At 32.8% G+C, this 14278-nt stretch overlaps 2 protein-coding genes across 3 annotated transcripts; one reads left to right on the forward strand and one right to left on the reverse strand.

Moving 5' to 3' along the window:
* On the forward strand, positions 1–6541 carry LOC148619108 (nucleolar protein 12-like). Of its 2 annotated transcripts, none has more exons than XM_088578667.1 (5): positions 1–159; positions 2856–2961; positions 3362–3547; positions 4874–4971; positions 6400–6541. In XM_088578667.1, exons 1-5 carry the CDS (start codon positions 77–79, stop codon positions 6530–6532), a joined length of 606 nt encoding a protein of 201 aa, XP_088434793.1. In that variant the 5' UTR covers positions 1–76; the 3' UTR covers positions 6533–6541. The 2 variants fall into 2 exon arrangements, with proteins under 2 accessions (XP_088434793.1, XP_088434794.1); XM_088578668.1 differs by lacking the exon at positions 6400–6541 and adding an exon at positions 5304–5406.
* Positions 6542–10605: 4064 nt separating this feature from the next.
* Positions 10606–13613, reverse strand: LOC148619109 (large ribosomal subunit protein eL34-like). Its single transcript, XM_088578670.1, has 5 exons — positions 13515–13613; positions 12776–12789; positions 11941–12020; positions 11388–11491; positions 10606–10707 (listed from the first exon to the last, which is right to left on the reverse strand). Exons 1-5 carry the CDS (start codon positions 13577–13579, stop codon positions 10620–10622), a joined length of 351 nt encoding a protein of 116 aa, XP_088434796.1. The 5' UTR covers positions 13580–13613; the 3' UTR covers positions 10606–10619.
* Positions 13614–14278: the final 665 nt, after the last annotated feature.

The following is a 14278-nucleotide window of genomic DNA, read 5'->3' on the forward strand; positions in this document are numbered from 1 at the left end:
ATTCTAAGTGTTTAAAAGATACAGATTAATCTGTACCTCTTAGAAGTTTGTAAAAAAGAACTGTACTGTAGGAAATATGAAGCCTGACAAAAAGAAATCGAAAAAACCTAAGAATAGAAGAACAAAGAAAATATTGATATTCGACGAAAAGGCTCGCGAGTAATACTTTAGTACACGTACTGATTTTGTCATTATTTATGTAGTAATGCAGAGTTTTAGCTAGGATTTTGAGGGCTTTACTCTTTACTTTACTGTCTTTAGTCACTTTTGCGTAAAGCATAAACGACATATGGGCGGGATATTTTTGTAAATAGTCAACAGTATCATAAACTATATAAAGACGTAAACATGCTTAATATATTCATTTTTATTTCAAGTTTACAGATACAGACATAACTTATTTTCTATAGTATAAGAAAACGTGTTTTACATAATAAAATAAAATAATTACTGTTAGAAAAATAGATTTTTTTTACATCATGACAAAGCTTTGATGCATTAAGTCTAGAAATAGTTACTATTTGACAAAAACTCCTATTATGGTATGAGAAAATCCTCCTGTCCTTTTCCCAAACACCACACCTCAAAAGCCCTCTTAACCTAAAACTCCTCAAATCAGAAGGATGGGGACAGATCTTTAGAAGAGAATAGACTGATGAAACCTTGAGTATGTTCCTAAGATACATGTAGGTCTTGATCAGATTGTACCTACTAAATCCTCTCTCACAGTCACCAGATGATAAAGCTGAAACTATACAGTAAGAAAGGAGCTTGGCCACATTGGCAAGGTCATTTTGAACTCTGTAAGCAGTTGCTCCGTGATATCTTTCTGCTGGGTAGTAATTTTTTAGTAACATTTGACCCCGGATCACAAGTCGTATTGAAGAAGTCCGTAATCATTGTGATTTCGTTTCAAGAAGAAGGAGAATTGTAAAATAAATATTTATCGTTGATTAATACTTCCTAATAGCCCGGCATTGCATTAAAATTAATTGAAATCCAGTAGATGACCAGTCATGCATGGGATACACTGTTTTTATAGTGTGCATATAAATTTCTGAAAATAGATAGCTATATATGTGCGAGGTTCGTGTAGGGTTTGTTTTTATATGGGAGTAAATATTGGTCGGCATCCATTAAAGATCGAAATTGTTTAACAGGACTAATCCTTAAATTAATTATATATACAAGTTATTTTTTAAATGTACTTAAAATCGGGAATGTCTCGAGTCACTTTAAGCTTTTTTCAGCGGTTGAAAATGATTGTCTGAAGACGAGTGAGAATCCTGGGATTATCTTTTGTGCTCCTAATGATCAAAAGATTGATAAATTAGTTGTTGTTATTTTAAAGGATTATTAACAATGCACATATGAGGCTTGCCAGGTTAACAACAATAGAATGTATTTCACACCTGGTTGATCCAGTAATTACCAAGCGCGACCGCGGGTTCATAAACTTGTCAAAGCATTAGGCCAGGTGAAATTATGTAACTTTCCAATGACAGGTTTTAACAACTTATATATTTAAGGTGACGAAATTGTCGAAAATTTATCTGAAATACTTTCTAAATGGAATTTTTTTATACACTTTTCAAATTTTAAGTGACGAAAACAATCTAAAATATTTTCGTCATCTATGAATTCCTTTCGTAAATGGCGAAAATGACGAGCGCTAGCTAAATCACTAGTATTGTTGTCCAATTTCAACCACATCTCTGGCTCACAAATCACAGGCACTTGTTTGAAAGTTAACTGTATACATTGCATATATCCTTCTTTTTCCTGACTATTTTGTTTACTTGTTATTCCTTTTGCAGTCAAAATGAGCATGTAACATTGCACTCTGGAATTATATGCTCAGGACGGCAGCCTTTATGGTTGTATTATCAACTTGGTTCTGTACACTTATGGCAAGAAAAAGCATCAATATCCGATTTGTACCTGCATTTTCAAGAGCTGCAAAGTTCATGTGCGATTGATAGCCATACCAGTCTTGTAAAATATTTGCTAGTTTCGATAATTGAATACAAATCGAATCATAGCTTTTCCAAGATAGGATTGGCCTTACCGTCTGCAATATGGCACCCAGATGTTTATGAAAATTATCAATATTACCCATAGTTCTCGGATCATAAAAATTGCGAGACGAAACAAAACGAAATGAAAATAATCAATAGAAGAAAGAATCAAAATGAAACAATTCAATAAAATGAATCAAATCGTAATAAAACCACAATTAAATGATACAAATCGAAACAGTGAAGCGAAACTAAATTGAATTAAAAAAACTTTTAACACGTTTTGCAAATTATAAGAATCATTATGTTTACCAGTGCAGGACAATTCGGCCCAAAGACATTTCGGACCATGGCAACCAATAATTCCTTATGAATGCTGGACATTTCGGCCAATAGACATATCAGACTATGACAGTTTGTACATGTATCATGCTTTAGGACATACAATACATAACATATTTGAAGGCTACGAGTATAATATATCAAATCAGACAAAAATTATGGAAGTTGTTTTGAATCAATGTTTCTTTGGGAGCATTACAAGGTTTCGCCTTCATTATATTATTTGACAGAATCTCCTCATTGGTCTTGTGATCCCATCTGAGTCTTACTCAAGACTGTATAATTAATTAATTGTTAGTCTGCATGTATGCTTCTTTACCGAGCAGGTGGCACATCAAAGAAAGAATGACAATAATTCCTTTAGGGATTAAGCACTGGTGATATATTTTTTGTTTTGACAACCACCATGTGATTAGACAGAAGCAACTAGAACATCGTTTTGGGATTAACTTCAATCTCTTCCCCTGATTTATTTTTTTTTGTCTTTCTTTTAAGAGAATTTCTGACAGGTTTCCAAAAAAGAAAGAATGAAAGGAGGAAAAAAGCCCAAGATGAGTTAAAAGTAAAAATGAAAGAAGAAAAAAGGAATGCCAAAATCAGGGTAAATTATATTTTATGCTTTATCAGATGCCATTGAAATAGAATTTTAATTCTATAAGAAATACTGTTTAATTAACAGTAAAAACATATTAATGCTGTAAGAATTAAACTTGAAAAAAATGCTTATATTATGGTTCTGAGAAATTAAGAAAAGTCTTGTAAATCGATGTAAACATACATGAGAGCTTTGTAGGTGTACATTGTATATTGTGTGTGTACTAACTAAATGAGGGAGTGAAGGTGGACTCAAAACTCTGACTTGACAGGATGGGAAAATTTTTGTGGAGGTATTTACCTGGTAATGCAAACATAGATTTCCTCACAGATAAGGTTCATATTATTTAGTTTTTATATGTACATGTACACGTAGCTTGTTTAGTTTTAATGCTTACATTTTTTAGAGAAGAAAATTATTACAAGACAGTATGAACTATACTGGTAAAAAGAAAAGGCAAGATCCAGCATTAGATGTTCAAGAATTTGTTGAACCAGAAGTGTTGGACCTACCCCAGCATACAGTAACTATCACTGATATATCAGAAATGGACTTCTCTGGTCATAATGGCCTCCGGCTTGGTCAAAACACAGTAAGTTTTACATTGAGTTCAAACATCATTGACCTCTCATTCATATGAAACTCTATTCATGTATCTGACAAGACATTTTAGTTTTGCATTGATTTTGATACGTCAAATTGATACTGTATTGGTCATAATGGCCTTTGGCTTGGTCAGAAAACAGTAAGTTTAAATTTTACTGTAAGAGTAATCAAGTGATCCAAGATTCTACTGGAAATCAATAGAATGTAAACCAGGGACAAAGATCAGACATGGAAAACAGAAACACACAAAAAAATACACAAAATAATCAAAATAATACATACATAGTAACAAAAGTAAATGAGCAACTCAGACTCAACTAAAAACTGTGAGCATGGACAAGGTGTACTAGTAGGGCAAGCATCCTCTTAGGTCAGTGATGTGACCAAGGTATTAAACTTAAAGGAAAGCCAAACCTCACAAGTTTTTTTGGTACAGAGAAGTATAAAAAAAACATCTTAGATGCTACTTTCTATCTTTTAAGTTAGAAATGACAGATTGCACATTGATGTCACCAACACTGCAGATTTTTAGCTCTTTAAAAAAGTATAATACATTGCACTAGGATTCCTTTTTCTTGTCACTGGTCAACTACATATGATGTTCTTGTAACATACCACGTTAACGTAAAATTTGGTTTAATAGTTTCAGAGGAGTTGCGCTGACAAGGTATTTTATGAGGTTTTTTTTGGCAAATTTCTAAATTCAAACGGGCATAACTCCAGCAAAAATTAGGGGATCAAAATTTCCTGGTAATTTGCACAACTACATATGGTGCTTTTGCTACATATCAAGTTTTGTAAAATTGGGTTCAGTAGTTTGAAAGGAGTTGCCCTGACAAACTTTGTGATGGACAGACAGACAAGCCAAAAACAATATGTCTCCCCTCCCCACCCAATGTGGGGAAGACATAAATAAAACAATAAAAATCAATGATATTATTACAGTGAGACTTATCTAACTGAACCCTGAAAAAACAAAATACTAGTCTAAACTAGAAACTTTTTATAGGCCATTTTTATCGTCTGAACCTTGCTAAACTGGACACCTGCCTAAACCAAACCAATTTTATAGTTGAAAATGGGTTCAGTTTAGACAGATTCCATTGTACAAATTACTTAATAAGTGGAAGCTAATGTCTCACTTATCACTTGTACTGTTTCATGACTTAACATGTTCAATTTAAAGTTTATATTTTAAGAGTATCAATCTACTGAAAGTAAAAGCAGAGCATATGACTGAAGTATGATAGTTTCTTAAACTTTATAACCCAGGTTTTGGATTAATTGAATAACATCATAACTTTTTTAACAGGTGCAGGAGAGTGATGACGATGAAATTGAAGAACAGTCAGACAGTCAAGAAGACATTTCTGCATCCAAGGATAAAAAGGCAGTGAAAGCCATATTCAGGTATACAGTGTTACTTCTCATCTTACTGTGGAAGTATTATTGTTTGTGGTGTACCGATTTTCGTGGTTTTCATGGGTAGGCCAAACCACGAAATTTGGCTCCCAATGAATAGGAGGTTTCAATTGAAGTGTATACTGAAAACCTCAAAACCACGAATTCGAGAATCTACGAACTTATGTTTCTTCACTAATCCATGAAAATTGGAGTCCATGAATTAAAGAATTTTCACAGGAAGTAGGAAAATGTCAAAAATGATGATTGTTTTTATACCCTTCTGATCGATATCTAGAGTCAGTTCATCCATCCATTTATTTTCCCACTTTCTCCTCCAGAATTGGTCAATGGATTTCAGTTAAACTTCTTAGGAGTGGTAAGCATTATATATTGATGTGCAATAAAGAAAACTTTAAGGGGAGATAATCCAATTTTGGTAGTTTACATAAGCACCTTTCAAACACTTTACTGAATTTTTGGATGAAGATACAAGTACATGTATTTGTATTGAATCTTATGCTAATACAAGTAGTATGAATCACACATGCAAAACCAGTTATCCTATACAGACTTTTAAATACTTTAATTGGAAGGGCTTCTACACTGGTGAAAAAACAAATGTGATCTGCATAATCCATTTGGTGGAAACAAATTTCATTTACAAGTTGTATAATGCTCAATATTAATTTCATTGATGTTGGTTTGGGTTGATGTATCATAGAGTAGGAATATGCCTGACTTTCTTTTCAAACACAAACATTGACATAGAAATACATGTATATTTTAAAAAAAAAAATTTTTCCACCATCCAGGGGAGACAATTCAATTGTGAAAGGTCTCCTTTTAATTTTTTTTCTAATAGCAACGCTAGATAATTCAATTTGAGTATTTTACATGTTCAAATGTAAATGAAGCAAGGGTATCATTTTTATGTTTCTAATTTATTCTTAAAATGAGCACAGGAAACTGATTACTTAGTCAATGGTGTCTCTTTTTGAACAGATTTATTTGTTTAATACTTAATGATAGTCTGTGATAATAACCTACTGACTAGGTTTGTTTTTACTAGATTTCTTCTCAAGTAATTCATGTCACATTTTTTTATTGTAGTATATAAATACAGAACATAAACAAAACTATGTATTCTCATTCAATGGGACAGTTGTTTTAATAGTTTTCAAAGTATTCATAAATAGAATAAAATTATGTCCTTTTGAAACTTCTTTTGTTTGGTCTGATAAAATTCTTGTGATATTTTTTCCCCAACTTGTACATTTTGTTTTTAAGTTGAAATTATCAGTAAAATAAGACCTTATTTCCTATACAAAAACATTTGTCTCTTGATGAAAATTATATCAAATTAATAAATGTATAATATATACATATACATGTAGTATGGTTCTACTTCCATAAAATTTTATTGTTTCCTTTCAGAAAAGAGGCCAAGATCAAACATATGAAAAAGGTGTATGGAAGACATAAAGTGAATTATTCTCATTCAATGGACAAAAAGTTCAGGAGAAAAAACAGACAAAATTTCAGTGGCAGAAAGAATAAAGAGAAATAAATGAAAAAAGTTGTCTTTGATTCCCTCACCAAAAAGGTCCTGTTCTATGGGTTCAAGTTAGATTGTAGACATTTTGCATACAATTAAGAAGGAGCAAAGTATCCATCATGACATTTTTTGTGGAGTGAGGTAGTGGTAAAATATCCATACTGACCTTCTCTTGAACAAACTTGCTTTTTATATTGACACAGGGTTTTCTGTGCTGGCAATTTCTAACAATTTTTAAGCCTAGTAATTCTTAAAAATTGAAAGAAATAGCAGACTGTAGATTTCACCTAGTATTGGTTTATAAAAATCTTCATTTTGTAGTATGGAGCCTTGTTACACAATTTCATAGAGATAAATACATTTATACTCAAGTTCAATACCCATACCAATTGTCAAATGTTATGCAGTGTTTAGGTCCCATGTTCCTGAGTTAGAACCATAATTCCTAAAATAATTATCAACCTTCCTCATGTGATTACAGTAACTTGCCATAATGGAGAGCTGCCATCATATAAATATGATTGTCTAGTGCTGTGTTTGAAACCAGTGGGTAGCGTAAATTCAGATTTGGTGTAAATTATCCTTAGTTTGTAACAAAATTTATATTGATTATATTGATTAACTATCATGTACATTTTAGAGCACTGTGTACACATTTAGTTACTTAAGATGAAAGCAGTTATTGCTTAGAATCTTTGTTTTCCTTCACACCAAAGCGATGGAGGGTCATGGTAATGGTAGCTGCCTGTATGTAGGGTTGTAAGGATGCATCTCCTCCGAAACTGTTCAACACATTCTTTTGATATTAAGTGTGGTCTTGTTAACAATGCGGTCATTTTGAATTGGCGAACTTTGTGTTTTCATCCAATTAGTTTTGGTCCAATGAAACACCTTTGGGGATAAAGTATCCTTGTTAGTAAATAGTGATAGATGATAATAAAATGAAAATCTGCTTTAATTATATTTCATAGCATATCTACTTCCTCTCGTTTTCCCACATTACTGGGTTCCAACCCCTTGTGTATTTTTGGTTCTATCTTTTAGAAAGGAGGACTTGCTGTCATTTTATTTAAATAGTTGTTTGATTTTAACCCAGGAGGGGTTTTAATTATATCTATCAGTTCAGTAATTTAAAAAAAAATTTCTAAACATTGCTTTTCCTTTCTTCCTGTGTGGATATGCCTTTAGTTCAGTTTCCCATGTACTATAAAAGCTAACTGTTCATTATAAATGGTATTTGTTCAAAATTTTCAATTCGAGTAAAATTTGCAGTTCTACAATCACAGTCCCCTTCATTAGATACACCAAATTGTTGTATGTAGACATGTCCCTTTTAGCTTGTCATACTTCGAATGCACATGACCTGGGACTCTGTTATAATGTGTTGAATTAAGATTCTGCTAAAGTCAAAATCGAGGCCATTTATTGTCAAGATAATCTTAGTTAAGATGTTAAAAATGCAATTATGATGTACCTGAAAACTTTGCTTGATGCTTCTTTACATATTATACTACATATTTACACGTTTCCTTCCTGCACAAAACATGTTACTACAACCATACATGTATTTTTACTAACAACAGAAGTGTAAACATCAAATTTTAAAATAAATGTACAGATTTACCAGAATAGCTTTTTGTTTGGAAATGCAAATGTGCTGTAGTCTAAACATCTGGTGCAGTAATTTGTGACATTTTTTTGGATTTGAATGAATTTTGTTTATATTTTATCATTGTTGATGTTGGTATTTAGCTTGATCGTGGCATAAAATGTCTCAATTCATCTGATTTCTTTAAAGAAATGACAATTTTTTCAAGTTAATAAAATCTAGCTTGCACTACATAATACAGTTAGGAACAGGACTGAATTCCTGACTTCAAATCTTGTTTATGACAGCTGTAGATTTATTCTAAAATATGTTATTAAACTTTTGTTGTTAAATAGAAATTATGGTACATTTTTTTCACAAGTTCAATTTGTGCTTGTGCGTTAAAATTAATATTAAGATGCATTCAGCTTGATCTCCACACTAAATTTAATGTATTATTAAAATTTAAATATCTAGGTTAATCGTCTGAATATAGCTGAAATATTGCTGCTCGGACATTAAACCCCAACAAACAAACAATATTCCTTGATGAAATGTATTCATTCATAGTTTTAATTCAGAACTATGAATGAAAACATTTCATTAAGGAGTGTCCTAGATATTGACTTAAGCTGAACCTCAAGTCAGTCAAGAACATATGGGGTCTCAACCATCCTAGAATTGAACCACCTATGTACATGTGAAATATGGATGCTGACCACTACCAAGTCCAATACAACAGACAAAACAAAAGAACATAGTTCCAAGTACCCAGTCTGCTAATTTTTGATGGTAATAATTTTCTTGCTGAGCAATGTATTTCCATATCTGTTGGGAAATGTGCAGTAGGTGTTAGAATAGATACAATGTGTAACATATGGACAGACTGACATCTAGCACATCCAAGTCCCTACCTTGTCTTATAGTTGGACAAGAATCTGGATCCTTCCTCAATTGTTATTGACAACCGCATGAAATGTTATTTCATAGTTTGAAAAATAGTCTAGCTAAACCTTAAAATTACAATTCTTTTTAGCTCATCTTGAAAAAGAGCGCGAGAGCTTTTGTCATCACTTAGCAACCATCATTGTTAACATTTTTTAATGCTCTAAGGAACATTCATATATATTTAATTAGGTTTCAATTGGTCTGTTAGTTTCAGATTTTTTGAAGAAAAAAAAAGGCTCCCAGGTCCCTGAATTGCCCACCTTGTTAAATTTTTGTCTTTTAAGGGCAATGACTAACAGACAAAAGAGTGGTCTGACAATTTTGACTCGAGCAAACTTTGCAACTTATCATAAGGATCATTTAATTAATTGAAAGTTTTTATTTCATGTATTATATTTCTCAAGATATTGGGTAAACTGCTAAAAACAATTTTTTTTCTTGCCAGGGCAATAACTCTAACAAGGAATCGTCTGACAACTTTGATCGCTGCATACTCCTGTAGGCCTTATCATAAGGATCATTTCAGCAATTGCAAGTTGCTTCCAATCAATCATAGTTTTCAAGATATTTGCAGAAACCTGTAAAAAAGAACACTATTTCCACCTCTCAAGGGCAGTAACTCTTAACAGCTTTGACCCAATGCAGACTTTTGTAGGCGTTATAATTAGGACCATTTTGACAACTGATATAATTTGACTAAACGGGTTAGGAGATATAGGAGAAAAACTTCTGTCCAACCCCTATGTTCTATTTTAAGAAACAGTGGCCATGAGCTTTGATCAAAATTCACATCAGTCCTGTGCAGAATACCCCAAGGAACATTTATAACTAGTTTAGTTCTTATTGGGCAAGTGGTTTTGAAAAATTCTTAACAAAGACAGAAGCCAAGTGATGGCAATAGCTCACATGGCCTTTGGTCAGGTAAGCTAATGAAAGGGACAACATCTGATAAATTTTGATTAAACAAGATGGCCACCAATGGCCAGTTAAGATATGACCACATGATTTTAAGCTCTCCGATTGGGGCCCTCATGAGCCTCTCGTTTTTTTTTTGTTTTTTTTTTTAAAGTTTTTTTTTTTACAATTTACAAGATACTGACTTGCTATTTGGTAGGAAGCTTAATGTTCATGAATAAGTCTAACCTTAATTGTTGTTCAGTTAAATTGATTTTTTGACTTGGTTAGGGCACTCAAATGTTTTCACCACATTCAGAGATCTTCAGGGGACTATCTACTGCTTTCTGTAACAGTCTAATACAACTTCCATCACAAAAGAAATTAAAAATTTTGTCCAACCGATCAAGCTGGCTAGTTTTGCCAAAACTAATTTTTGCCCTAATGATATGTTCAACAGAAAAAACATCCTAAAGACTTATAGATATATCCCCACTTGTACAAGTCCAACAAAATAGGAAGTTGATATCAGACATCAACTATAATTGCTTACAACCTATCCACCCATTGAGTTAAAACCTGAAAAACATAATAGAACTAACATTTCAGGTTTTATGTCTTCAAAAGGCCACTGGAAAAAAACATCCATACAAAGTCATTTTTTACACTTTATTTTGAAGCTTTTTTAGCAGCTTCCTGTGCCTTCAGTACACGAACAACAATCTTTTGTTCCTCAATCAAGAAAGCCCTGATGATTCTGAAAATAGAGAAACAAATCAAAGATAATACGGCAGAGTCACCTACAAACAAATACTTCTCAAAATGAAGTAATCAACACACTCAGTTGCTAAGTCCTTCATATGGTTATATTAAAAAAATAAAATGAATTGCTTCACAGGGTGCAACATGGTCTTAATTTGCACAGGTATTAAATGATTGACACTGGATACTATTTTGACAAGAATTGAAGTGACTCCATTTCTTGCCCATACTTCAAGAAAAGGTTCTAGTCACAACAACCTGAAATCGATCCCAGTTTTTTTGTTGTTGTACATCTTTCCATTTTTCCTGAAGTTACAGTCCACGAACTACAACATCGTACAACCGCAAAAAAGTCGATAACAGATTAACACACTAAGTACATGTAGTTCATTAAAATTAAGAATGAAAACAAGCTACAATCAAGTTCAGTAATGCTGGTTTGACTTCAATAAAATACATTTAGGGGTGAGGCAGTTGGGTTTACAAGGCATAACATGTACATCCTCCTCCGATCACATCTACATACGTCATCAAACTTTCCTACAAAGTTGCATCAAAGTTGGTTTAGGGGTTCAGCAGTAGTTGCTTAGACTAAATGTGTCCACAGACAAGACAGTGTGAATCCAAGATATGCTCCCACATTTTAAAGAGTATAATAAGGAATTGGTGAATTACCTCTGTCTGACACATCTGTGACATCTAGAACCACCATAAGCTCTCGTTACGGTCTTTAATCTTTTTGACATAGACTGTAGTTCTCTTGGTCTTGCTGGGGTAATCTGAAATTAAAACAGGGTTTTTAAATAGGATACTCAAAATGATATAATATATAAAAATATATATAAATAAAATGGGGGTATTTTTGTGAGGTGCTAATTTTTGCATGTGTCAGCAGTCTGTACATAAAAACACCAAATTAAATTCTGCAAAATTATTCACCCTTGGCTAAAAGTACTTATTGTACCCAAAATTAGAAACATCAACATGTTTTGTATACCTTTTTGACATAAAAAAAATGACAAATGTTACATCCACAATATAGTACAACATGAATGTAAATGATGGTATTCAAGGATTAAGGGGTTTGTGGTTGTACATGCATATTTTTTCTATGGAGATGAAGCAAAACATATATTTAACCATACCATTTACTCATGGTATCAGAGGGTAGTAGTAGTAGGGATCAATCCAAATTTACTAAGTACCGAACTAAACAAAAGCCACTTACTCCATGCAATTTAACTTTACAATCTCCACATACTGGTACTGATCCAAGTTTTTTTGTGTACAAGTACACAAGTTTACCACCTAAAATTATTAAAAAAACAAGTGTTACTGAAGTTGGCATGACTAGTAGGTAAACATTCATTATGTCACACTTTGATCCATTTAGTAAATAGCTGAACTAAAAAAAGTCATTCTTCAGTTTCTAATACACATATCTTCACATGAATAAAATTCTCTGTGAAGTGAAGCTGGTTTAATATGACTGCAGATGCTTAAGCCTAAATGCTGGGACAAGTATGGACACTATGTTTAAGCTTGATTTTACTTTACCCAGTACTTTTCATTATGAGTTAAACATGTACTTTCTTTTGTACAGGTTGATTAAATTAAATAATAAAGAACAAGTGAACAACAGCCACGTTTAAAAGGTAAAAATGAACTACATATAAATAAAACTTTCAAAATGTAAAGAATATGGCCCTTTAATCTTTACATTTTTTAAGTTCTATTTATATTTTATTTGCATATAGTTCATTTTTACCTTTGAAAAAAAAATCTGAAAGTATTAAATTACTCTTTTCTCTGATAAACTTGTGTTACTAAAAAAAAAAAAAAAAAATTCCTGACAGACTGAAGGCATTTTAACCCAACATGTCTATCAGTCGGGCCATATTTTCATAAGCTGTTAATCAGTGAAAGACTCGTCAACTGTAAGATAGTCTCTTTTAACGGGGATGGGGTTGTGTTACTTGCACGTTTTACAACCTGACTGTTGAAAGTTTTTTGATTGTACAATGCATTGTGTTACTTTTACTGTGATATCCGTCATTCCTTACCAGGAGTCTTGGATCTAAAATGTAAAAGAGATACTCATTAGAATACCATGCAAACTGCAGATTATTGTGAGTGTGCATGAGAATTTTCCAACCAATCTGATATCATTTCTGAGTGTTAAAACTGAATCTAGGTAAACAATGTTAAGGTATTTGATATAGGACATAAACAGTTATTGTGATGGTAGAAAAATCTACTAACCTACACAACAAAGAGTTTGATCTCTGCTTCAGCATGTTAATGGCCACTATCAACTTACAGATAACTTTCACAACAAATGTACAGGCAATTTGGAAAAGCATATTCCTGCTGGGTCAGTGTTCTAGGATTTTTCAGAAATTGAGGTTTCCTCAGAAAAAATCCATATAAAACCAACTTTCCCACAGTCAATGACTGCTTTCCTAACTAAACAAATCCTTACAGCATATGAAGTTTTCAACTTGCTACAGGAAAGTGTAACTAAGTACCTAACTTTCCCTGACCCAAATTTCACTTGCCCTGGGTAACGGGAAATAGGAATCCAAGAACACTATGGGTATGATCATTTCATGCAAAAAATACTGTTTCAAAATTTTAATTTACACTACCGTCAACACTAAAATTTAATTTCTCCACTGTTTCCACTCTTCACAGTGGAGACTTTGTGAGTGGAGTCACAATGTCTCCACCCACACTGCGGAGTCACTATTTCAAAATATGCTTTTAATTTTTTGCTTTTAAGATGATTAAATGACTACTTACACTCTCCTCCTGTTGCTGTTGGTATTGTAGGATAAGCGACGCCTAAATGTAAGTCGCTGAGTCATCTACAAACAAAATAAAAATAATTAAGATAAAGGAAAACAAGTACATATTTGTACGACAAGATGCTACCCATTCACTCCTGTTAAATTTGTCAAATCCAAATAGTGGTGCAATATGAACAGCTAAATATGATGACTAAAAATCCTACAAAATTTGTTTCGTGGTGGTGGTTACAGTGGAGTTGTATCCACAGTCAACTGTGATGGATGACAGACCCAAACTGGCCAAAGACACTGGTATTTCTATGTCCTGTACCGCATAGCAGAAGGGGAAAAAATAGCTAGTCAAACTACAGTTGCTGTGAACATGTATTTGATTCCCGACTTGAAACACCATTTTAAGAATATGTACGAGAAAAAAAGAATTTAGCTTACAGTTGACTTCAATTTGAGTTAAAAATATACACTTCCACAAAGTATTTGATGTACATTTTTCGTACTTGGTCTTGGGTAGAAGAATTTTGCTTGTGGAGGCGTATATTGAGCATACTCTCTGTATGCTCATCAACTATCAAAATGTTAACACAAAAGGGTCTATTAGTGTAACCCTCTTTCAGGAACTTTTCTTGTAGAGTATGCCTTCTGACAGCGATCTCATTTTAATGCATTGCAGAATCCAGGCTCATATGAGGGTTAGAACAAGGGTTATCTCTTTTGAAATTGAATGTCCAAATCTTTTATTCTGAATGACTTCTCACTAAG

The sequence above is a fragment of the Perna viridis genome, chromosome 4 (assembly GCF_037379345.1).
Source record: "Perna viridis isolate PV_CMFRI_1.1 ecotype Kerala chromosome 4, ASM3737934v1, whole genome shotgun sequence".
Lineage (NCBI taxonomy): Eukaryota > Metazoa > Mollusca > Bivalvia > Mytilida > Mytilidae > Perna > Perna viridis.

Coding starts and splice junctions, on each gene's coding strand:
- LOC148619108 (XM_088578667.1), top strand. CDS start 77: ATGAAGCCTGACAAAAAGAAATCGAAAAAACCTAAGAATAGAAGAACA. Junction 2,962..3,361: donor AAAGGAATGCCAAAATCAGG/GTAAATTATATT, acceptor TACATTTTTTAG/AGAAGAAAATTATTACAAGA. Junction 3,548..4,873: donor TCCGGCTTGGTCAAAACACA/GTAAGTTTTACA, acceptor CTTTTTTAACAG/GTGCAGGAGAGTGATGACGA.
- LOC148619109 (XM_088578670.1), bottom strand. CDS start 13,579: ATGACTCAGCGACTTACATTTAGGCGTCGCTTATCCTACAATACCAAC. Junction 11,492..11,940: donor GTAAAGTTAAATTGCATGGA/GTAAGTGGCTTT, acceptor TTTTAATTTCAG/ATTACCCCAGCAAGACCAAG. Junction 10,708..11,387: donor CACAGATGTGTCAGACAGAG/GTAATTCACCAA, acceptor CTCTATTTTCAG/AATCATCAGGGCTTTCTTGA.